Here is a 24,932-nt window from a genome sequence, read left to right as displayed (position 1 = left end):
AAGTATGGAATGCTTCGACTAAAATATTGCGATGATTCGAAAATCAATCCTACAATTGTGGCAGAAGATATCCAACTGAGTCAGTCTGTACATTCGAGAGTTGAGTCTGTTTTGACGCGAGCTTTGGCTTCCGCAATTCCATGTCGTATTCATCACAGATTTCATGGTAAACAGTCTCAAGATCAAAAATCAATAAATGTCAACAAATGTTGAAACAGCTTGAACAGCTAAGACTAGTCGGTGGACGGTTGACTTTCAAACCCCATTCGCCGTGCGCACGGGTCTGGATAAATTTGTTCGAATATTGAAAATTTTTGCGTATTTCTATTTTAGTTTGCGCTTTCATCTTTCTTTCTTTTTTTTTGAAATCAGCTCAATCACAGTAAGTAAATAATACCAACGTAGTAAAAAATAATTTTGTTATCAAATTTTTTCTCTAGAAAAATTCAACAACCTTAAAAAATTGTAAATTGTAGGAAATTCAAGGTATTTTTCGTGAGAAAATTTGTGTGTGTATGTGTGTGCGTGTATGAAATTGTATGTATATGAAAATGTTTTGAGGCACCAAAATTATTTCTTTGAAAAATAATTGCAATAATATTTCCGTACGAAAAATTTTATTACTGTGCGTATTTTATTATTTAGATAAGGTCAAAGTACGAAAATGCTCATTATTCGACGACAAAAAAAACCACAAATTGTTAAGCGATCAGTCATTTTTCAAAAGAAAAGCGTTTACAATTTGTGGCAAAAGAATGCTCTCTATAAATCCCCTTTTTCCAAAAGCAAGAAGATCGTAATAGTTCAATCATCTTAGGGTTTCACCTCGGAATCAGTTGAATGTTCAATCCTTTATTTTGATAGTACAAATGTAGTCTCAAAAGTCACATATGATCAAGTGTCAGCGTCCTTGGACATTCAAAGTCAAAGGTCGCAAATTTCATTTCGTACATTTCAAGGCCGCGGAAGATGATACGCTCAGCTATACGTACCTTAGTGCAGGGTCAATCGTGAATCCTAGTTTACTCTGTGATCTTCTGTATACCTTTAATTTTCTTTCATTGTTTGTATGACGTTTTCGGCTTGGAAAACCTTTCTTATTGGAAATGGAAATGGCTTTAAAAAATTGCTATGGCAAACGGTGTGATATTTTGCTTCAGCATTAATCAAGTCATGCTGTTTTGAACAAAAATTGAGTTTACTCAGTTAGATTCCGAGATTGTCCTCTTTTTGTGACTAAGATGAATGGATTATGATCTTTTAAATCGCCATAAGTTCAACGACTCAAATATATTTTTCAGTACCGAAAAAAACTTTAAAGTGAGCACTTTCGTATTTAGAATCCAATATTATATTTGAAGAATTAATGTTGTATCCATTGTTTGGGATAGTGTAATGGAAACTGATTCGAAAACTATATAGTTTAATATTGTTAAAGGTTTCTTTCAAAAATTGTTTATAGGTTCTCTTTTTTTAAATTTGCCCTCTTTTAGCAAACGTTGCATTTGTTGTTACAAACAATGTGTATAATTATGTCGTGGCCAATTAAACGCTCTGTTAATTAACGGATGGTTTAATTTTTACATAAATTTATTAAGCAATTTTATTTGTATATAAATACTTTTATTTTATGTTAATTATGTATACAGGGTGGGAAAAAACCACTCTGTATAAAAAAATTGTTTCATGTTATTTGAAATGTTCACCCTATTGTATAATCCAGTGGAAAAAAAATTACGTAAGAGGTTTATCCCGTATAAATTACTATTATTGATATTTTCAATTGGGGTGCGTTCAGAAATCTTATCTGATGGTATAGCAAACTTAATTACCTCACCACTTCTCGTTGACTTTCGATACAGAAATTTCTTATGCAGCCGGCTAGTTGTTGGAAAACTATGAAGTTTGGAGGAAATTGAATTTCCTCTTCAAACCTTTTTGTCGTGCAATTTAAAAACATTCAACTAAGATTTCTAAGCACACGCCTAGTTTAATCATATTTAGATAATTTTTAAATGGCCATTATGTTTGTAAATAAATAAATAAATTTTTAATAATAATTATTAAATTTAATATTATAATTTAACAATTTTAATTTTAAATGGATTAGTAAAATTTTTTATATTAATCTTCCACATATTGAAACGCTTAAATAAAAAACAAATTTGATTTTTTTGTTAGTTAAAATTTAAGTCATTAATTATTAAGTAAGATGAAACTCTTTTTTTTTTTTGCTTAATTTACAATTTTAATATAAAAAAATGTGTACTGCCAATTATATTAATTATTAAAATTTTTATATACTCTGTAGAGAAAATCTGTTACACCAATTAGTAAGAGTTATACGCCCAAAAAATTTTTATCCAAGATAAAAAAATCTTTATTAAAATTAAGAATTTTAGGTCTACGGCTCCAAGCGTAGTTTAAGTCAGTTCGTAATCAGAAACAACCATAAACCATAAGTTTTCTGATTGAGGACTGACTAAATCCTCCCTCTCTACGTTACGGACGATATGTTTTTGGTGATTTTATTTATTTATTTAATTCTTCATGGGGGCAGCTTTTCAGCCATTCTGAAATTAGTTTCCAGATGAGATAGAACCGACACTTTTAGCGTTGCGGAACATCTGTCGATTAAAGCCGGATCTACCCTTTCTGTAATCATTTCAAACTTGAGACAGACCGTTACATCTTTGACATTCTATTGGGGGGGTCAAAATTGAATTAACTCACTAAAACTACGCTTGATCACACAGGCCAATTTGGATTATTTAATTTATTGGAGAAGCTGACCAGTAAACATTAAACTTAGATTCAATTTTTTGTGCAAATACTGATTCTAGACTCTTATTAATTGGATTATGTATGATTTTATATTAAAAAATATTTAAATTATTTAAGATTTATTTGTTTCATATGAAATTTTATGTTGTAACTTTAAGAAGACCTTTAAGATAATGATCAGGGAACAATTTTCAATTAGTGGGAATTCAGGAAGAGAGAAATCTATTAATTCTGTGTCGTAGACTTGGTTAGAAGATATCAGATTGACCTTCAAAAATTAAAACTTGTTAATCTGCTCTTTGGTGTTCGTGGAGTGACTCCTACATTCACATGAAATGCCCTTGATGAATTTGGTTTATATAGCAAAACTCTCACCGAAATAAGCCTACAAATTCTTAAGGATTCAATCCATATTCTAAACACTCATTTGTTCCAATATTAAGATCCAGTGAATCATTTTTTAACAAACGATGTTAACATGAGAATAGAAGATTCTGTCATAAATAATCTCCTAAGGAAAAGATAAACTACTTAATGCAATCTGATTCAGAAAACCGGACTGGATAGTGAAGAGACAGCTACGTCGAGTACGCTCCACCTACACCTGCTCTAAGTCGAGCAAGACTCCACCCCCTCTCTCTACCGTTACTCTCTAAATTTTCAAGTTCTTGGAATACTTCACAAACACTTGGTTTGTTTAAATCAATTGGATTGTTAAATTTAAAATTACGATTTACTATTTATAGCTTTCCACTTTAGTTGATTCTTCGAAAAGACATTAAAGGGATCGTAAAATTATGGATGTCATATTAAATAATCGTTTTAAGCGATTAGTTTATTTTATCTATTAGGAATCTAGAAGCTCATTCGATGATTCTTAGTAATTTCAATTCAAGGTCTCCTTAAGGTGAATATAGAAACTAAAGAACAAAAAAAAAACAGTTAGGTCTCAAACAAAATGAACTTGAGGTCAGTGTCTGTTTAAATAGCAAAAAACAAAAAAAAAACTTACCTCGTATATATTTTAATTAAAGTAAAACCTAATTATAAAATTATTAAACTAAAAAAAAACGTAACCAAATGTGTTTTAAACTAGTTGTATTTTTTAATTTATTTTTTTCTTATTTATTGCATGACCGTTTGTTTTTTAACAATTTATGCTCTCAATTTAGTATAAAAGTTTTTTTACATGAATAAAACAGGTTTTTTTAATTTAGACTCTTTCACAAACCTCATGGTTGGATGTAAAATCCGTATAGGAAATGAAATTTTTGTGATTAACTATTTTGTTTTCCAGTTCAGGCTTTTCAATCCTCTCGAAATCGATAAAAATCCCTATTGTGAAATACATAAATATGATCACATTTCTAACTAAACGTCAAGCATGCAGTTTCTGTTTCTTTTAGTTTTCTGGTTAGCGAATTTTGTATCTTAACTAAAAATGTGAAAAAGCCACTTTATGTTTACAAGAAAAAAATGTAATGTCGTTTTTATTTAAATATTGTGCACAGAAATAAATGAATTTTATATATTTTATCAAAACAGAAAATTGAGGAATGATAAATTCATTTGACTGAGGACTGAAGATGGATGAAGAAGCGTAATGTGCCTCAAATACACACAAATCTACTACTACTAGGTAAACATATTTATAAGATTCATGTAAACAAATTGTAAACTCAACAAATCAAAATAAAATTAACATCAATTTTAAAAAATGGTTTTTGCTTTTTTACTATATTGTTAAAAATTTATCCTAACTCCAACTTAAGTGAACATTGGCGGTCAGTCATTTCAAGAATAAAAATAATTTTAAAAATAATAAAATTTAATTGGATTTGTCAAAATCCAAAAAATGATGTTGAATGTGAAAATGTTTTTTTTTTGTTAAAGGCTTCTCTAAAATAACAAATGCGCGTTTTTTTTTTGTGTGGGTGGAAAAACAGCAAGACAATACCACGGAAGTATTATAGAAACCTCCATGGGCAAGAAAATTGGTTCACTCATGGTGAGTGGAGAAGGAGATCGAACTCCATGTAAACAAATGGCTGTCTCAAATAAGATATCAGTAGTGTTCCTTTTGCATGGAAGTTAATATTGTATAATAAATAGGAGTGAATAATAGTTATTTACGATATATAGCACAATATCGTAGCACAAGCTGGACAATCGCAGAAGTACGTTAATAATCCGCTATCACACGTATATCGCACAAAACTTTATCTACGCCTCTTAAAAATAAGAGGGTTGCACCACTAAACTATGCTAAACAGCTCGGATTAATTATACATTTGGGCTTCTAAATATCCATCTTTTAATTAAAAGTTAAGAAGTTTTTATGTAAAGTAAGTAAAATATAACTTTTCGGTTGCTATATTTTTCTGCTGATAATATGATTCATCAGCCAGTCTCCTAGTAAGAGTTTAGCCATAAAATCAAAGTTTAAAGGTTTGAACCAAAGACCCAAAGCTCAGAAAGTAGGTTATTTTAGTGGTGCTTGACGTTTACTAGAAATTTGAAACGAGAAATGTTCGAAAATGGATTTAAAATGTGTTTTAATATCTGATTTTGAAAAAGTTTGTCGTGTTTGTATGAAATTTGATAAAACATTTTTATCAATTAATTCGTTTAAAATAATTGATATGATAATAGCATGTGCTTCTGTACAGGTAATTCAATATTTTATTATTATTAAACAAATAATCTAGTAATACTTTCCATGCATAATATAGATTTGGGAAAATGATGATCTACCAAATCAAATATGTAATGAATGCTTTCTTCAATTACAAAATACCATTAATTTTAAACATTTATGTGAAAATTCAGACAATGCTTTTCGTCAAATTATTGAACAGAATAAAAATAATTTATGGAATAGCCAAAATGATTTGGATAACGTAAAACGTGAACAATTAGATAGTCCAAATTACCCAACATATATCAAAGAAGAGAGTGATGGTGAAAATTCTACAAATGCAACGAAAAATATCGGAGAAATTATAGAAGTTAAAAACGAAATTGAATCCGAATTAAATAAAGTTCATACAAGAAAGAAATCCATTCAATTTAATTTCAGCGAAGAAAGTGATGATGAAAGTCGTGAAAATTATAGTTTATATGAAGACAGTAATGATTCTAGTTATGAAGATGAGGATACAAAACCAGATTTGGAGGAATACAACTGTGAAACTTGTTCGAAGTCGTTTAAAAAAGTAGATGCACTTGGTTTACATATGAAAAAAAAACATGATGCGGAAGGTGTTAAATGTGGAAAGTGTTCAATAATTTGTTACCATTCGTTACATTTACGTGCTCATGAAAGGTTGCATAACAAGTGTAGCATTTGTAATTTAACGTTTTCAACACGAAAACGATTATCGTTACATAAATTAACTCATGAAAAAGATAACTCACCTGAAATAATTTGTGAATTGTGCCCAGCAAAATTAACGAGTAAAAACAGTTTATACAAACATATGCGATTTTTACATAAAATCGAAAAAACTAAAAAAACTTTCGAGTGTGCTACATGCCAAGAAATACTACAAACAAAACGTGATTTAGAAAAACATGTTCGTAAAATGCATCCAAAAGTTCGAATCAAGTATAAACAACAGGTTACAAATTGTGAGGTGTGTGGAAAATCATTACGACGGCGTAACTTACGCAAACATATGTTAACACACGGGGAACGTGATAAAATTGCTTGTGAATATTGTGCAAAAATATTCATATCACAAGAAACTCTCACCAATCATGTGAAAACATATCATAAGAATTCGGGACCAGTTTATAAATGCTTATGTAATCAGTGTGGACATAAGTTTCGTTCAAATTACCATTTAGATAAGCATTTATTAACGCATACCAAAGCACGACCTTACGCTTGTGATAAATGCGATAAAACTTATCGTACAATCTTTCAATTAAAAGAGCATGTATCACGTATTCATTTGAATGAACGTAATTTTGTTTGTACGTTCTGTTCGCAAGCTTTTTTTGATAAGAAAATCTTATTGAATCATGTAAGGCGGCATACTGGTGAAAAACCATACAAATGTCAAATGTGCGAAAAAGCGTTTATACAAAAAGTTGCTTTAAATGTTCATATGAAGACACATACGAACGCTTTTTAAAATATATAAAAGTGGGCAAAAGAAAATTAACAACATAATCCAAAATGATGTGCCACCTCTTATTGGAAGGGTTAAAGGCACAGGCGTGGATCCAGCTATCAAAAAAGAGTGTGGTCACAGTCACCCGAAAACTGACCAAGTGCGAGTTGGGAGGTTGAACTCGCTCACGATCGATATAGTAGACTTGGAAGACATAAGCCAGGCGCGGATCTAGAAATTTTTTCGGGGGGGGGGGGGAGGGGGGGTGGTTCGTAGGATTTTTGTCATTTTTGTTTTTCAATAAAATAACAAAAAACCAAATAAACAAAGATTTTTTTGAAATGCGGGCTGTTTTGGGGGGGGGGGGCGGTCATGACCCCCCATGACCCATGTGACCCCCCCTTAGATCCGCGCCTGACATAAGCTGAACTAGAAGAAGAAATTAATTTCCAATCTCATCATCAGCTACGGAATACTTATACTCAGGGATGTATTGCATTTAAACAAAACTTAATTCGATTGTGGAGGAAATCAATTTGTAGAGGACTATCTAGATTCTGTTAAATCTGTACGAGGGAAAAGTGCAAAAAACCATCGTTAAATTAACTTATATTTTAAAAAAATTAAAAATTATGTAGTTTATAAAATTGAAATATATATTTTATTACGAATATTATTGTTTCTGTTTTTGATTATAAAACTATTGGGTTTTCCAGCTAAGAGATACTCTATGTAGCGGTTTTATTAAGAACTAACATCTCTGATAAACAACTTGTTCAGAATAACATCCAAATCAATCAAAGAAATCAATACACATCAGTTTTTAGACACTTACTTATGCTGCTCATTTACGAACTCGTCCTCACTTCTTACATTCTGAGCACGCTATGAAAATTTCAGCTTGATATCTCCTTTCATTCTCGAGTTATCGTGTTCACAGGCGGACGGACGGACAACCGAAAATGGACTAATTAGGTGATTTTACCAAAATTTTGTTCATAGCATCAATATTTTTAAGCGTAAATAATATAAAAATATCGAGTAAAGCTCGGTCAACCAGGTACTATATCTTACATAAAGTAGTGTATCGTTTCTGTGGTAACTGCCTGAAATAAGACTCATGCACTGAGCAAATAGGTAAAGAGGCCAAACTTAGAGTTCTCAATTTTTGTTATTGAAATAAATTAAAAATGGATATAAAATATGTTTTGTTGTCTGATTTTGAGAAAGTTTGTCGTATTTGTATGAAATTTGACAAAACTTTCTTATCAATAAATTCGTTTCAAATAATTGATATGATAATAGCATGTGCTTCTGTACAGGTAATTCAGCGTGTTAAATATTATCTTGAAAATTATTTCCCATTTATTCATTCCCTTTTATAGATTTGGGAAAATGATGATCTACCAAATCAAATATGTGACGGATGTTTCCTTCAATTACAAAATACCATCAATTTTAAACAGCTATGTGAAAATTCAGACGTTGCATTTCGTCAAATTATTGAACAGAGTAAGAACAAAATATGGAATAATCAAAATGAATTGGACAACGTAAAAAAAGAAGATGTAGATGCTTTTAATTATCCAGTTTACGTCAAAGAAGAAAATGATGTTGAAACTGTTGCAACTCAAAACAAGGATGATGCCAAAAAATCAAAACAAAACAACCTTGAAGAAACGGTGGAAATTCAAAATAAAGATAAATCAGAATTGAGTCGAAAAAATAAAAGGAAAAAAAGCATTCCATATAAATTTGAAGAAGAAAGTGATGGTTGTGAAAATATAAATGATGAAAACGATTCTAATTATGACAGTGAAAACGAAAAGTTATCCGATTTAAAAGGACAACTACCGCAGATAAGTGAATATGAATGTGAAACATGTTCTAAGACATTTAAAAAAGTGGGTGAACTTGGTAGACATATGAAAGAAGTGCATAAAGCAGAAGGTGTTAAATGTGAAAAATGTTCAGTTGTTTGTTATCATTCGTTACATTTACGTGCCCATGAAAAGTCACATAACAATTTATGTAGTGTTTGTAATTCATCGTTTTCGACGCGAAAAAAATTAACACAACATAAATTAACGCATAAAAAATCATTAAAATGTGAAACGTGCGAGGAAACATTCCGAACAAAAGTAAATTTAAGAAAACACGTTCGTCAAATGCATCCAAATGTGAGCCCCCCGAAAGTGAAGCGCGAAGAAGAAAATGTAAGTTGCGATGTTTGTGGCAAGGTAGTACGTCGACGTAATTTATCCACGCATATGCTATCACACAGAGAACGTGATAATCTTAACTGTCGGTATTGTGAAAAAGTGTTTTTATCACCTGAAGCACTTAAGGATCATATGGAAGTTGACCACAAGAAATGTGTATGCGATCATTGTGGACTTAGATTACGTTCTAATAAATTAAAAAGACATTTATTAACGCATACAAAAGAACGTCCTTTTGCCTGTGATCGATGCGATAAAAGTTATGCTGAAAAATATCAATTAAAACAGCATATATCACGTACTCATTTGAAGGAACGTAATTTTATTTGTACGTTCTGTTCACAAGGATTTTTTGATAAGAAAATCTTATTGAATCATGTGAGACGGCATACTGGCGAAAAACCGTTTAAATGTCAAATGTGTGAAAAAAGGTTTATACAAAAGGTTGCTCTAACTGTTCATATGAAAACGCATATAAATACCATGTAAAATAAACACGGATATAAAAGAAAAGTCCGCTATCAGATCAGAGTCAGATCAAAAGTTAAATGTGGTGAATTAGTATCTCAGGCTAACACTGATCTACCCGCCGTAATGTGCACCACTTAACAAGATCCCTTCAAGTTTCCTGAAAGATGTGGGCAAATCGTTTAGAAGTGCTGTCAAAGAAGTTCTTGATTTACCAATGGATACTTCCATCTTGAAATGGTATATGGTCCTCGTGAGGATTAGTAGTAGGCATCAAAAGAGAGAAATGGGAAATTACTCTTCAGGGCATCAATATTCTGCGGAAGCTTGAAAACTTAAACACATCTTTACTTCCTCTTCTCCGTTCCTATTCGTACCATTATTCGAGAAACACCTCACTATTGCTTGAACAAGATTATGATCCCTATTTAGTTCTCTAACAAGATCCCTGCTATTTTCTTGAAAGATAGTGGATAAATCGGTTAGTAGTTCTGTCAAAGAAGTTCTTGGTTACCAATGGATATTCACGAGAGCGAAATTAGGAACTCATCTACAGGACATCAATATTCTGCGTAAGCTTAAAAACTCAAACATACCCTTAATTCATCTCCTCCGTTCCTACGATATTTAAATTCAGATACCACGCACTCAATGTTCACATCTCGACAATTAAGGGACATGCTAAGGAAACGAGAATTTGAAACATGAGAAAAGTTGAGCCTGAGAGGTCTGGAAGTGCCAATGAACAAGGAAGAAAATTAACATCTGTAAAAACTACTGAGTGTATGAGCAACAACATTGAAGATGTGAATGTTGCAGTAGTAAGGCCTATCCCTGGAAGGAATGTGGGTATCTCCCCCCTCCCCTCCTCCCACCTACCCCTCCCCCTCTCCCCCCCCTCTTTCCTTCCAAGAAACTTTAAAATCCAATATGGTTCTTTATCATATGCGAGATAATGTAAGACAGTAAGACATGGTCGACTCAGAAGACATTTGTATGTTTTATGAACACGTTCGGAATACTTGTACCGAGAGATTGATTGCATTTATTTATAAAATTCAATTTTAATATTAAGTTTAATTTTTATTCATATCTTTATTTTTATAATAAAAAAATGTTAACGATTTTAGTAGATAATATTTATTATATTTATTTATAATTTTTTGAATAAATTTTCGTAAATTTATTTACTCCATCAAGTTCTACAATAAAATAAACATAGAGATACAGAAAAAAAAAAAAAAAATACTAAAAGTTTTTTGAGCCTTTCTCAGATTTTCTGAGAATTAGTGAATGAACGCTGGATTAATCATAAAATATTCAGACTCGTGTCAAACTCGACCCTATTAAAGGCATGATCAACCCGGGGATCAGTGAATGAACGCAATCATAGGGGAAAACTATTAATTTTTTACCAGCTCCGACAACGAATTCGTAATCTACTTAAAACAAGTGAAAACAAACAATTGACTGAGTTAATTGTTGAAATACCATGTAAAGACAGTTTTGATGACGCAATCGTTTGTTTTCTGACGTCACGTAAATAAAGAAAGATTTTCACTCTTAAATAGCCACACACACATAACTGATATTCCAATATTAATACATCCTACAAAATTTTCACTTAATTAGCGTCCTCGTGGGTAAACAGTGATGTTTACAAGAAAATGTTTCTAACAAAAGTTGTTTATTTTTTTATAAGGAACATTTAAACATTTGTTCTATCTCTAACAATTTACAAGATGGATCTTACGGACCCAAGACCTAATTGTCCTATGTTGCTCATTTACCTCACTTTTTACGTCTTAAGCATACTATAAAATTTTCAGCTTGATATCTCTTTTTGTTTTTGAGTAATTGTGATGACAGACGACAGACAGACATATGGAAATGGACTAATTAGGTGATTCTATGAACACCTAAACCAAAATTTTTTTCGTAGCATCAATATTTTTAAGTGTTACAAATCTTTGTAACCTTCATGGTTACAAACTTGGGGCTAAACTTAATGTACTATGTATATTTCATATACATGGTATAAAAATGGTTTTTTAAATTTTATATTAAATATCAGGGAAAGGGAGGGGATTCTTTGGTCTGGCGTCAGCCTAATAGTTTTCAAGCTTCTTATATAAAGCTTTTCGTCAAAGATTATAGAGCAAATCTTAAGTGTGAAAATTTCTTATTTCAAGTTTTATTGATTCTCAATTTTGCCTGTGTTATGAAAATCTAGCCCAGTAAAAATACAACTGAAAGAGCAGTTATTATAAAAGTTTTCTTAGAAACTTGGAATGATTAAAAATGGATGTGAAATATGTTTTAGTTTCTGATTTTGAGAAAGTTTGTCGTATTTGTATGAAATTTGACAAAACTTTCTTGTCAATAAACTCGTTTCAAATAATTGATATGATAATAGCATGTGCTTCTGTACAGGTAATTCAGCGTGTTAAATTTATGATGAAAATTATTTCCCATTTTTATTGAAATAAATACCATGATACTCGAAATAAAATTGTATATATTAAGAAATTCTATTTAAAAAATAAAATTAAAAAACATACAACGGACTTACATGTCGCTAAATGTCGATATTTATTCATATAACACAAAATTTTGGTACTATCGATGATTGCGTTGCAATCGAAATATCGATATTTAGCGACATGTAAGTCCGTTGTATGTTTTTTAATTGTATTTTTTAAATAGAATTTCTTAATATACAATTTTATTTCGAGTATCGTGGTATTTATTTCAATAACTTTGTCTCAACTCGAAGTCAACAAGAATTCATCCTTATATTTCCCATTTATTCATTCCTGTTTTATAGATTTGGGAAAATGATGATCTACCAAATCAAATATGTGATGGATGCTTTCTTCAATTACAAAATACCATTAATTTTAAACAGCTATGTGAAAATTCAGATGTTGCATTTCGTCAAATTATTGAACAGAGTAAGAACAAAATATGGAATAATCAAAATGAATTGGACAACGTAAAAAAAGAAGATGCGGAAAGTCTTAATTTTCCTGTTTACGTCAAAGAAGAAAATGATGATGAAAACGTTATAAATCTGAGCAAGGATGATACAAAAAAGTCCAAACCAGACAATATTGAAGAAAAGTCGGAGATTAAAAACGAAAGTAAGTCAGAATTGAATAAAACAAGGACTAGGAAGAAAATTATTCAATATCAATTTGATGAAGAAAGTAATGGATTTGATGATGTAAAAGACGAAAATGATGCCGATTATGATAGTGAAAGTGAAAGTGAAAAGCCCAATTCAGGAGAACAATCACATGTGAATAATTACAAATACAATTGTGAAACATGTACTAAATCATTTAAAAAAGTCGATGCACTTGGTTGGCACATGAAAAATATTCATAACGCAGAAGGTTTGCAATGTGGAAGTTGTTCTCTAATTTTTTACCATTCGTTACATTTAAATGCCCATGAAAAATCACATAACCAGTGTAGTATTTGTAATTTATCGTTTTTAACACGAAGAAAATTAAACACACACATATTAACGCATAAAAATACGTTAAAATGTGATTCATGTGAGGAAAAATTTCGTAAACAGCGTGATTTGAAAAAGCACATGCGTAAAATGCATCCGAAAATGAAACAACCAAGAAAGAGATCCCAGTACGAGAAACAAGATGTAAGTTGTGAGCTTTGTGGTAAAATCGTACGTCGACGTAACTTATCCAAACATATGTTATCACACAGAGAACGTAATAATCTTAATTGTCGGTATTGTGAAAAAGCATTTTTATCACCTGAAGCACTTAAGGAGCACATGGAAGTTGCCCACAAGAAATGTGTATGCGATCATTGTGGTCTTAGGCTACGTCCTAATCAATTAAAAACACATTTATTAACGCACACAAAAGAGCGTCCTCATGCTTGTGATCGATGCGATAAGACTTACAGTCAAAAATGCCAATTGAAACAGCATATATCACGTATTCATTTGAATGAACGGAAATTTGTTTGTACGTTCTGTTCACAGGCATTTTTTGATAAGAAATGTTTATTGAATCATGTAAGACGACATACTGGTGAAAAACCATTTAAATGTCAAATGTGTGAAAAAAGATTTATACAAAAAGTTGCTTTAGATGTTCACATGAAAACGCATACGAATTCCATTTAAAATGTACCAAGAGGGGGGAATAAGTAAATTGAGTCTGGAATCCAACATTAAAGTACTTAAAACATATACAAGAACTAACAAAACGCTAATTGGTATAATTGCTTGCTGCTACTTGCAAGTTGTCTTGCAAGAAGTAAATTGGACTTGGAGAACGAATATAATTGCAAGATTCATCTACATCTATGGAATAGTTACTCAGGGATGTGCTGCATTTATATAAAAATGAAAACTGATTTTAGAACAGATTGCAAGCGTGTACTTTTAGTAACTAAATATTACCAATGTAGTTTATAAAATTAAAAAATATATTTTATTACGAAAATGTTTCCTGATTTTATAGACTTGGCTTTATCATAAGTACCTGGATGACCTAGCTTTACTCGGTATTTTTTGAGTTAAAAAGAAGAACCATTTAAAATGTCTCCAAACAAATACCAATTTGAATATCCCGGTAATGTATACTCAATGTCACAAAAAATGCTCGTTTTAAAACATTCTAAGTGTTACTATTATAACATAACATATGATGCGTACGCTTAGAATGTTTTAACTGTGGCACTTTTTCTGACAGTGAGTGTACTTTATTTCGTCGCCAATAGATGTCAGGAAGAGTTATATATTGCAGTCAACGTTTCAGTTTTTCCTGAAAACACGGATAAAACGATATTTTTTTTTAAATGAAACCTAGCTTGATAGATTTTATTGTCCCATAAACCCCCTGCATACTAATTTTGATGAAAATCGTTGGAGCTGTTTCCGAGATTGCTGATATATATACAATAATTGCTCGTTTAAATATATAAGATGTCTTCTTAGACGTGTATTTTCATGCTGACGCTTGACACTGAGTTTGACCGTCAAATTAGATCACGTGATCAGTTTAGGCTGCAGTGCCATCTGGAAAAAAGCTTAGCAGTATCACATTCTTACGATTGATTTTGGCAGTACTGGTTTACGCTTACGTTTTGGTTTACCCAATTGATAATCATATTTACCAGCCATTGAGGATATAGTTGATTTTTCATTATCATGTATTTTATTAAGAATGAGGTTAGGGAATTATTTTAGTACCTATATATGTTTATTTCGAGATATCAACTTGCAATGTTAATAAAATTGTTTGTTTCTCATTTTTACAATTTGACGCAGGACATAACAGCTGTAGCGTAATCATGAGGTCACATCTTTAAGCTTTGATTGGTAAAAGTAGCCATTACACAGCTTATGCTAACTTAGTGGTGTTACGAAACACTAAATAGAGTTATTATGCAATTTGACGATTTCTAAACCGAATATTTACACAAATAAAAGTGAATAGGTGTAGCAACTCACTCAATCGAATAGTTTGGAATAGTTACGATAAGAAGAAGCGTTTCTCCGAAGAAACGAATGAGCACTCTCATTTTCTCTTTATTTCTATATTTCTTTATACAGAGTTCATCTTCCAAACTTAATCCAACAATTCTAACAATGTTAGAAGTCATAATATTAGACCAGACAAGTCAGCCGAATACTTCCTTGATGTAAACAATGCTTTAAATTCTTTGAAAATACAATAAATAAAAGGGATTTTTAAGGGATCATTAACGAAATAGGGATCATTAACAGGTAGTCCACTTTAGTGTATATATCATACGCATAAAAGAAGGTGTAAATCGACAATCGCCATAAAAAACCTCCATTTTTGGTTTGTTAGACGGGTCGGTTAATATTTTGTGCCCTCACTTGGGTAAGTTTTACTTATGTACTCATATTTATTCGAGTGAGTGCTTGACTGAGCATCTAAACAAAACAAGTATTTGCCTGAGAAATCGTTTAGTGTGAACAAGGCTTGATAAGATAATTATAAATTTTTGCCCATAATATTACGAAAATATAGGCCAAAAGAGAAGATTATTCTTAATTTATTAGTTGTTTGAAACACGATATGTTCGAAAATGGAAATGCAGTGTGTTTTAGTGTCTGATTTTGAGAGAGTTTGTCGCATTTGTATGAAATTTGGTCACACATTTTTGCCAATCAATTCATTTAAAATAATTGATATGATAATAGCATGTGCTTCTATACAGGTAAATCCATATTTTTTTAAATTATCTTAGCAAAATAATACGAAAATATTAAATATTTCCATACATAGATTTGGGAAAATGATGGTTTACCAAATCAAGTATGCAACGAATGTTTTCTTCAATTACAAAATACCATTAATTTTAAACAATTGTGTGAAAACTCAGACAACGCATTTCGTCAAATTATTGAACAGAGTAAAAGCAGTTTATGGAACAATCAAAATAATTTGGGCAACGTGAAAAATGAAGAATTAGATAGTGTTAATTACCCAGTTTATATTAAAGAAGAGAATGATGATGAAACTGTTCAAAATAAAGATGATGATAACATAAACTTAACGCAGAACAACATTGGAGAAATGGTGGAGATTAAAAAGGAGGACAAATCAGAACTTAGTCGAAAAAGAACTAGGAAAAAAAACATTCAATATAAATACGAAGAAGAAAGTGATGGTTATGAAAATTTAAATGACGACGATAATGATTCTAATTATGACAGTGAAAATGAAAAGTTATCGGATTTAAAAGAACAACTACCTCAGATAAGTGAATACGAATGTGAAACATGTTCTAAGACATTTAAAAAAGTCGATGCACTTGGTTGGCATATGAAAAGAACGCATAATGCAAAAGGTGTTAAATGTGGACGATGTTCAGTAGTTTGTTACCATTCGTTACATTTACGTGCCCATGAAAAAAAACATAACAAGTGTCGTATTTGTAATACATCGTTTTCAACACGAAAAAAATTAGTAGAACATAAATTAATACAACATAAAATGACTCAAGAAAAACGTTTGAAATGTGAAAAGTGTGAGGAAACATTTCAAACGAAGAAAATTTTACAAAAACACGTTCGTAAAATGCATCCAAAAGTGAAGCCTCCAAAAGCGAAAAGAGTGGATAAGGCTAGACTACAGGATGTAAGTTGTGAGGTTTGTGGAAGAACTGTTCGTCGACGAAATCTACGCTCGCATATGTTAACGCACAGAGAACGTGATAATCTAAATTGTCGGTATTGTGCAAAAGTATTTACAAAACCAGAAGAACTGAAGGATCATATGGAAGTTTCACACAAGAAATGTGTATGCGATCATTGTGGACTTAGGTTGCGTTCCAATCAACTTAAAAAACATTTATTAACGCACACCAAAGAACGTCCTCATGCTTGTGATAAATGCGATAAAACTTATCGTAATGGTTATGAATTAAAATCGCACATATCACGTGTTCATTTGAATGAACGTAATTTTGTTTGTACGTTCTGTTCGCAAGCATTCTTTGATAAGAAAATCTTATTGAATCATGTAAGACGACATACTGGTGAAAAACCATACAAATGTCAAATATGCGAAAAGGCGTTTATACAAAGTAGTGCTTTAAATGTTCACATGAAGATGCATGCAAATTATATATAAAATTTATTCGAGATGGAAGGATTGAGAAACTGAGAACGAAGATCATCGTAAATTCAACACAGAGATCCAAGAAATTAGGCAATAATTATTCATTCAGCATTACATTTGTATATGGAGGGTAGAGATAAGGAGAACCATCTCTGTATATAAAAAGTGTCCATCGAAAAGCAGTAAATAAGGGTGTCGCTGCTGTAGCAAAAGTGGTAAGTTTTAAAAGAAGTGCTCAAAGTAATAATAGTAAGATAAAGATCTAAACAAGTTGTTCGAGAAGGATAGAGAATTTCAAACACCTCCTGCTACACAAGCGCCATTCTGGTCAATTTTGTAACTGTTATTTGCTGTTTTTAGATGGACACTTTTTTTACTTTAACTCCCATTTAAGATAGTTCTCCTTATCTCTACACTCCATACATTTGTAATAAATAAATTGCGAGGGTTTGGAGCACAACAATTTCCAGAAGAGCGTCTTTAGATTTAATTATAATATTAAGAAAACTTTAATATTTGACTTGAATCTATGCCTAGACTCATTTTCAAATACTTCCAGTCCTTCCAGATTGTCTTTAACTCACTTATTGTACATACTTGCAAAAATCCTGGACTATGTAGCTTATAAATTGAAAATATATACATTTTATTATGAATAGCAATGTCACACTTTTGATTATTAAGCTCAGGCTAAATTTTCGATTAATATCGCAAACAAAACGGTGCTGCTTCTGACACAATCTACGGATCAATGTAATTAGAGACGCGTACAGCTCTGTGCCTACCCGCAGACCTGTGCCTACTTGGCCCAATTAAAGGTATGGCCAACCTGTGGATCAGCGAATGAACGTTCGTAGATTTAAATCCGGATATCCTTGGCTAACAGGCCCATATAACCAATTACTAGAAGGGTGGGTTTGGTACGCGGATGGTTTCAATCAGTGTTGCCAACTTTCAACTCTAAGGCCCACTAAACAGGCGATAGAAAACCACTAAAAAGCAACTAGAGAGCAATTATATTGCTAGAAATGATATTAAAATATTAAATTATTTAAATTATTTTCCCACTAAAGGTAGAAAAATGGTAGAAAAAAACCACTAGTTTTAGTGGTAAAACTACTAAGTTGACAACACTGGTTTCAATAGACACTTCGCTAGTAAAAGCCTCAGACACGCCTAATAAAGCTAATCCAATTAATCTACGGAGGCTCAATGTTAAATTTGACAAAATTGCTATCAGAGAACAAAAAATACGTTGTTGTAGAAAAAAGCAAGCCAAGAAAAACAGAGCGTTTTCTGTTAATGGCTAATCAATGGCTAAGTTATAGCCTAAAAAATTCTTGATTCGATTAAATTCAATCTCTGCAATTTTTATGAGATTCCTGATAATAATAAATATCGAGTCTAAAAATTAGACTGCTAACATTTCTGAAATTTGTTCACCAATTATGAAAATAAATATCTTAAGGTCAAGAGGGTTGTTTAAGAAATTCTCAGTTATTCGATAGAAATGTTTCAAAATGGACATAAAATGTGTTTTAATGTCTGATTTTGAAAAAGTTTGTCGTATTTGTATGAAATTCGTCAAAACATTTTTACAAATTAATTCGTTTAAAATAATTGATATGATAACGACATGTGCTTCTGTACAGGTAAATCAAATATTTTGTATTTACTTTTAAAAAAAATCCAATAATAATTCTTTTGGTATTTAGATTTGGGAAAATGATGGATTACCAAATCAAATATGTAACGAATGTTTTCTTCAGTTACAAAATACCATTAATTTTAAACAGCTATGTGAAAATTCAGATCACGCATTTCGCCAAATCATCGAACAAAACAAAAATAATTTATGGAATAACCAAAATGATTTGGAAAACTTGAAAAATGAAGAATTATGCAGTATTAGTTATCCAGTGTACGTCAAAGAAGAGAGTGATGTTGAAAATGTTGCCAATCAAGATAAGGATGATTCCAAGAAATCACAAAACAACAATGAAGAAATGGTGGAAATTAAAAAAGAAGATAAATCAGAATTGAACAGAAAAAGTACAAGAAAGAAAGCAATTTCACAGAAACTCGAAGAGGAAAGTGATGAATATGAAAATATAAATGACGAAAATGATTCTAATTATGACAGTGAGAATGAAAAGCTATCGACTTTAAGAGAACAGCAGTCACTGGTAAATGACTACATTAAGTGTGAAAAATGTCCCAGATCATTTAAAAAAGTAGGTGCTCTTGGTTTTCATATGAAAAGGACACATAATGTAGAAGGTATTAAATGTGGACGTTGTTCGGTAGTTTGTTACCATTCTTTACATTTACGTGCTCATGAAAAGACGCATAATAGATGTCGCATTTGCTATTCATCGTTTTCCACGCGAAAAAAATTAACACAACATAAAACAATCCATGAAAAATCTATGCAATGTGATACTTGTGATGAAAAATTTCAGACACAGCAAGATTTACAAAAACATATGCGTAAAATCCATCCAAAAAGGATGCTCTCAAAGGAAAAAGCAAGAACGAAGTACAACAAACAGGACGCTAATTGTGAGATTTGTGGTAAATCAGTACGTCGACGTAATCTAAGCTTGCATTTGCTAACACACACTGAACACGCAGAGAATTTAAAAGTTAAACTAAACGTTAATTGCGAGGTTTGTGGTAAATCCATACGACGACACCATCTACGAACGCATATGTTAACACACAGAGAACTTAATAATCTAACTTGTCGATATTGTGCAAAAGTATTTACAACACCAGAAGCACTTACGGAACATGAGCAAGTTTCTCACAAGAAATATTTGTGTGATCATTGTGGAAAAAGGTTTCGTTCTAATCAACTGAAAAAGCATTTAATAACGCACACCGAGGAACGTCCTTTTGCTTGTGATAAATGCGATAAAACCTATCGAACAAATTGGCAATTAAAAGAACATGTATCGCGTGTTCATTTGAACGAGCGTAATTTTGTTTGTACATTCTGTTCGCAAGCTTTTTTCGATAAGAAAATCTTAGCAGCTCATGTAAGACGTCACACTGGTGAAAAACCATTTAAGTGTTCGATGTGTGAAAAAGCGTTTATACAACAAAGTACTTTAAAAGTTCACATGAAAACGCATGCGAATTTTATATAAAATGTTTAGGGATGGAAGAACTGGGATCCTGGATTCTTGCGAAACCCAATAGATTAGGATAGAGTGGTTTCCTGGGAATGGGACACACTTAGATCAACGGGTTGGTTTTGAAAGCGAACATAAGGCTGGTTCTCATGGCATAAGCTGGACAATTACAGAGAAAATGAGACATCGCTTCTTCCTCCTCCCCACTGTGGCGGAATTCAATGAGAAGTCACCAAATTTTTCTGACGACACAAAATCATTGAGTCTTATTGAAGAATAAAGAATGTACCTTAAAGGAAACTTTCTGAATCTTTGTTGTTCTATATTATTTGTGAGGTGTCTTACAAGACTGAATTGTAGAACGAAGAGATTTCATGAAGAGACATTATAAATTACAGAATATTAGCTCAGGGATGCATTATAAATTAATACTGGCGGTTGGGACCAGATTGCACAAGAAAAATTTTTAGATTCAAATCAAATATTAAGAATAGCCTTTTTTTATATTTGATTTTAATCTATTTCTAGACTTATTTTAACGCCTTGAATAGGTTATTCTAGGCTGTGATTATTTTAGCAGTCACTGTTCTAGAAAAAGGCGTAAAAAATTCCCCAAACTCATTCATTATATTTACAAAAAATTGAGAATTATGTAATTTATAAAAAAATATATATATACATTTTTACGAATATTCTTGTTATAATAATTGAGCCTATGACACCATAGACGTGTCAAAGATTTTATGATTTTATGACGCTCGCAACGTTTTCGAGAGAGAATTTTATTATGGCTGATTTTATGATATGTTGTTCTTCTTGCTCTTTCAGTTAGAGCTTGGGCCATCTGACTGGCGGAAATGGTTGCGTTTAGTACTGCGCAGCCTAAATGTACAGGTAATAATCCTAAATTTTAAAAGTACTTTAATATGTTTGTAATTTTAATATTATGTTATTTAAGTATACAAAAATCTAAAATATAAACGACATTTAACGGCTAATAGGGTATTCCACTATTTTTGAAAAAGTACTTCAAAATGTTGATTTTGCTAATAAAAAGCCATATAGCCATAGCAACAGCCTTGTGTAATTTTCGTTAGTAGGGCTACCTACTTAAAAAGAAACGATATCGATAATGTCTCATTAATTTATTTTTCAAAAATTCGTCTCTTATCTACACCTTAAATTTGTCATTATTAACCTTAGGACTTTCAACTTTGTTAAGATAAGCTTTTAAAAATTTCCCATTTTGCGCTTGATTGTTCACAATCAAAAATAGCACCCTCAACTTTATAGCTATCAATGAAAAATCGACCTAAGTTTAAACACGTTCAAATCAGAAAATTACGAAGAAACAAACGCTTGTTTACTTTAAGTTCGAAAATACCTTTACTTGTAGTCAAGAGAGCAAAAGTAAAAGTATTAATAATAAATATTATAACATTCTCAGCTTTTTTTACAAATTTATATGTTTTGAAAATGGATATAAAATGTGTTTTAGTTTCTGATTTTGAGAAAGTTTGTCGTATTTGCATGAAATTTGATAAAACATTTTTGTCAATTAATTCGTTTAAAATAATTGATATGATAATAGCATGTGCTTCTGTACAGGTAATTCTAGAATTTCCTTAAAAATAATTCAAATTATCTCGAATAATTTTTATTGTTCCTTTTTATCTATAGATTTGGGAAAATGATGATCTACCAAATCAAATATGTAACGGATGTTTTCTTCAACTACAAAATACCATTAATTTTAAGCAGTTATGTGAAAATTCAGACAACGCATTTCGTCAAATTATTGCCCAGAATGGTAGTAATTTATGGATTAAAGAAAATAATTTGAATCAAGTAAAAAATGAAGAAAATGATGGTCTAAATTATCCAATTTACATTAAACAAGAGGATGATGATGAAAATATTACAAATGAAGATACCAAAAAATCAACAGAGAACAGTATTGAAGAAACCGTGGAAATTAAAAAAGAAGATAAATCAGAATCGAATAGAATAAAAACTAGAAAGAAGAAAGTTATACATTATAAATCCGAAGAGGAAAGTGATAGTTATGAAAATGTTAATGGTGATAATGATTCTAGTTATGATAGTGAAAATGAAAAGTTATCCGATCTAAGACAGCAATTACCAGAAATAAATGAATACAAATGTGAAACATGTTCTAAAACATTTAAAAAAGTCGATGCTCTTGGTTGGCATAATAGAAAAACACATAAAGCAGCGGGTCTGAAATGTGGACGATGTTCAATGGTTTGCTATCATCTGTTACATTTACGTGCTCATGAAAAGTCTCATAACAAGTGTCGTATTTGTCATTTAAGATTTTCAACACGAAAAAAATTAATTCAACACAGATTAACACATGCAGACGATGACATACCCGAAGTAACTTGTGAGCTGTGTTCATCAAAACTAGCAAATCGGAATAGTTTGTACAAACACATGCGATTTGTTCATAATCAAGAAAAACTCTTTAAGAAAACACCACAATGTGAAACGTGCCAAGAAATATTTCAAAATAAGCGGATTTTAGAAAAACATGTTCGTAAAATGCATCCAAAAAAGAAGACACCAAAAGAAAAGAGCAAGTACAAAGAAGAGCTCGCAAATTGTGAGGTTTGTGGTAAAACAGTACGTCGACGTAATTTACGTCTGCATATGTTATCACATCGAGAATATGATAATGTTACTTGTCGATATTGTGAAAAATCATTCATGTCACCGGAACTACTTACGGAACACGTGCAAGTTTCTCACAAGAAATGTTTGTGTGATCATTGTGGACTTAGGTTGCGTTCCAATCAACTAAAGAAACATTTATTAACGCATACCAAGGAACGTCCTTATGCTTGTGATAAATGCGATAAAACTTATCGTACGAACTTTCAATTGAAAGAGCACGTATCACGTGTTCATTTGAATGAACGTAATTTTGTTTGTACGTTCTGTTCACAAGCATTCTTTGATAAGAAAATCTTGCTAAAACATGTGATGCGACACACTGGAGAGAAACCATTTAAATGCCAAATGTGTGAAAAAAGATTTATACAAAAAGTTGCTTTAGATGTTCACATGAAAACTCATACGAATTTGTTATAAAATGTATACAAAGCAAGAAAAATTAAAAAATTGGGATCGGAAGTCAAATTGTTTTACTTTAAGAAAGGATTAACTAGCCATGAATGAATTTAATTGTTGGCTCTTTTGAAGTACGCCAAGATTGGGTGTTTACTGCTGGAGAGACCTTACAAGACAGTGCCGGCGCTGATAATGGAAGTTGAACTTTTCAAAACAAAGATCTTAAATAGTTCAATGAAGAGTCATGAGAAATTACTTACCTTCAGGGGAGAAAAAACTTTAAGAAAGGGTTAACTATTCGTGGCTGATTTTAATTGGTAGTTCTTATTGTAGCTTCTTTGGAAGTACGGCAAAAGTAGGTATCTATTGCTAGAGAGATCTTACAAGACAGTGCCGGTGCTGGAACTTTTCAAAAGAAAGATATTAAATAATTCGATGAAGAGGCGTGAGAAATTACTTGCCTTTATAGAAGGAAAATCGAGAGACACAAAAATACTTCACCGTTTAATAATCCTAACGGTTTAAGCACCAATGCCGAAGCTTGAAAAAAAAAACTCTTAAAGAAAGGGTTAACTCGGGGGGTCTCGGATGATTTTAATCTTTAGCTTTTATTGCAGCTTCTTTCGAAGTACGGCAAGTGTAGGTGTTCATTGCTAGAGAGATCTTACGAGACACTACAGGCGCTGATAATGGAAGTTGAACATTTCAAAACTGAGATAATAAATAGTTCTATGAAGATACTTTAGAAATTTATTCCTAAAGGGATGAAAAATCTGGAGAAAATAAAATATTTGACCATTTAATAACCCTAGCGGTTTAAGATCCACAACCGAAACTCTGACAAAACTCGTCTGACACTGAGGGTATCGTTGATGTTTAACCCGGCGTCATTATGGCGACAAAACAGTACATATCCGTTGTGGTTCGGGCTTATTTAACCCATGAAAATTATTGTGCATTGAATTAATCTTATATCAATATTAGTTTTTTATATTAGGGAAATAGATAGTTATATACATTATTTATTGAGGCTCAATCGAAGCCTCATCGACACTAAATACAATTATGTTGTATTGTGTTGAGCTATGTATTATGTTGAGCTAATTAGCTCAACTCAAAGAGGTCAAACACTGCAGCTACTGTGAGCGGCAAATAATGTGCGTATTTTGTTTTAAAGTTATTTGGGTATAAAAGCCGTCGGATAATAGTTATTCGGGAACAATGATTCCGGCTTAAGTGGTGTTCTTGCGATAGGAAACACGAAGTTTTATATGCAGTTGTGACACGAGATTTCTACGATCTTTTTCTCGATGTTTCTGAGCAGTATTGCCAGTGTTCTGACGGAATATGAACTGATCATAATGTGAATACTCCGAGAAAAGGTCGGCAATATTCCACGAAGACGCCGACAAAACGCCGTGTACTCCGTGAAAATTCAAAAAAAGAGATTAAAAGAAGTTACTGCTTGTTTCG

The 24,932-nt window shown here is 31.7% G+C and overlaps 5 protein-coding genes across 7 annotated transcripts; all 5 read left to right on the top strand.

The window, feature by feature from the left end:
• Positions 1–5,426: 5,426 nt before the first annotated feature.
• LOC123298917 (zinc finger protein OZF-like) lies at positions 5,427–7,108 on the top strand. Its single transcript, XM_044881016.1, has 2 exons — positions 5,427–5,453; positions 5,517–7,108. Exons 1-2 carry the CDS (start codon positions 5,427–5,429, stop codon positions 6,921–6,923), a joined length of 1,434 nt encoding a protein of 477 aa, XP_044736951.1. The 3' UTR covers positions 6,924–7,108.
• A 984-nt stretch (positions 7,109–8,092) lies between these two features.
• Positions 8,093–9,613, top strand: LOC123298916 (zinc finger protein 93-like). Its single transcript, XM_044881015.1, has 2 exons — positions 8,093–8,224; positions 8,288–9,613. Exons 1-2 carry the CDS (start codon positions 8,093–8,095, stop codon positions 9,611–9,613), a joined length of 1,458 nt encoding a protein of 485 aa, XP_044736950.1.
• Positions 9,614–11,885: 2,272 nt separating this feature from the next.
• Positions 11,886–14,019, top strand: LOC123299316 (zinc finger protein 91-like). Its single transcript, XM_044881679.1, has 2 exons — positions 11,886–12,025; positions 12,420–14,019. Exons 1-2 carry the CDS (start codon positions 11,894–11,896, stop codon positions 13,752–13,754), a joined length of 1,467 nt encoding a protein of 488 aa, XP_044737614.1. The 5' UTR covers positions 11,886–11,893; the 3' UTR covers positions 13,755–14,019.
• A 1,591-nt stretch (positions 14,020–15,610) lies between these two features.
• Positions 15,611–17,891, top strand: LOC123299315 (zinc finger protein 84-like). The gene is made up of 2 exons (XM_044881678.1): positions 15,611–15,823; positions 15,892–17,891. Exons 1-2 carry the CDS (start codon positions 15,692–15,694, stop codon positions 17,239–17,241), a joined length of 1,482 nt encoding a protein of 493 aa, XP_044737613.1. The 5' UTR covers positions 15,611–15,691; the 3' UTR covers positions 17,242–17,891.
• An 851-nt stretch (positions 17,892–18,742) lies between these two features.
• Positions 18,743–24,517, top strand: LOC123299313 (zinc finger protein 260-like). 3 transcript variants are annotated; one of them, XM_044881675.1, is made up of 2 exons: positions 18,743–18,881; positions 18,945–20,507. In XM_044881675.1, the coding sequence occupies exons 1-2, from the start codon at positions 18,750–18,752 to the stop codon at positions 20,379–20,381; spliced, it is 1,569 nt and encodes a 522-aa protein (XP_044737610.1). In that variant the 5' UTR covers positions 18,743–18,749; the 3' UTR covers positions 20,382–20,507. The 3 variants fall into 3 exon arrangements, with proteins under 3 accessions (XP_044737610.1, XP_044737612.1, XP_044737611.1); XM_044881677.1 differs by lacking the exon at positions 18,945–20,507 and adding an exon at positions 22,047–24,517 and having other exon boundaries at positions 18,814–18,881; XM_044881676.1 differs by lacking the exons at positions 18,743–18,881; positions 18,945–20,507 and adding exons at positions 21,846–21,974; positions 22,047–24,517.
• Positions 24,518–24,932: the final 415 nt, after the last annotated feature.

Source organism: Chrysoperla carnea, chromosome 4, assembly GCF_905475395.1.
Source record: "Chrysoperla carnea chromosome 4, inChrCarn1.1, whole genome shotgun sequence".
Classification (NCBI taxonomy): Eukaryota; Metazoa; Arthropoda; class Insecta; order Neuroptera; family Chrysopidae; genus Chrysoperla; species Chrysoperla carnea.
The sequence above is the reverse complement of the archived record's forward strand: the minus strand, read 5'-3'. Positions and strand labels throughout refer to the sequence as shown.

Excerpts from the sequence above, each read along its gene's own strand:
- LOC123298917 (XM_044881016.1), top strand. The coding sequence starts at position 5,427 with ATGATAATAGCATGTGCTTCTGTACAG. Across the intron at positions 5,454-5,516 it reads TAGCATGTGCTTCTGTACAG|ATTTGGGAAAATGATGATCT; the intron begins GTAATTCAATAT and ends TGCATAATATAG.
- LOC123298916 (XM_044881015.1), top strand. The coding sequence starts at position 8,093 with ATGGATATAAAATATGTTTTGTTGTCTGATTTTGAGAAAGTTTGTCGT. Across the intron at positions 8,225-8,287 it reads TAGCATGTGCTTCTGTACAG|ATTTGGGAAAATGATGATCT; the intron begins GTAATTCAGCGT and ends TCCCTTTTATAG.
- LOC123299315 (XM_044881678.1), top strand. The coding sequence starts at position 15,692 with ATGGAAATGCAGTGTGTTTTAGTGTCTGATTTTGAGAGAGTTTGTCGC. Across the intron at positions 15,824-15,891 it reads TAGCATGTGCTTCTATACAG|ATTTGGGAAAATGATGGTTT; the intron begins GTAAATCCATAT and ends TTCCATACATAG.
- LOC123299316 (XM_044881679.1), top strand. The coding sequence starts at position 11,894 with ATGGATGTGAAATATGTTTTAGTTTCTGATTTTGAGAAAGTTTGTCGT. Across the intron at positions 12,026-12,419 it reads TAGCATGTGCTTCTGTACAG|ATTTGGGAAAATGATGATCT; the intron begins GTAATTCAGCGT and ends CCTGTTTTATAG.
- LOC123299313 (XM_044881675.1), top strand. The coding sequence starts at position 18,750 with ATGGACATAAAATGTGTTTTAATGTCTGATTTTGAAAAAGTTTGTCGT. Across the intron at positions 18,882-18,944 it reads CGACATGTGCTTCTGTACAG|ATTTGGGAAAATGATGGATT; the intron begins GTAAATCAAATA and ends TTTGGTATTTAG.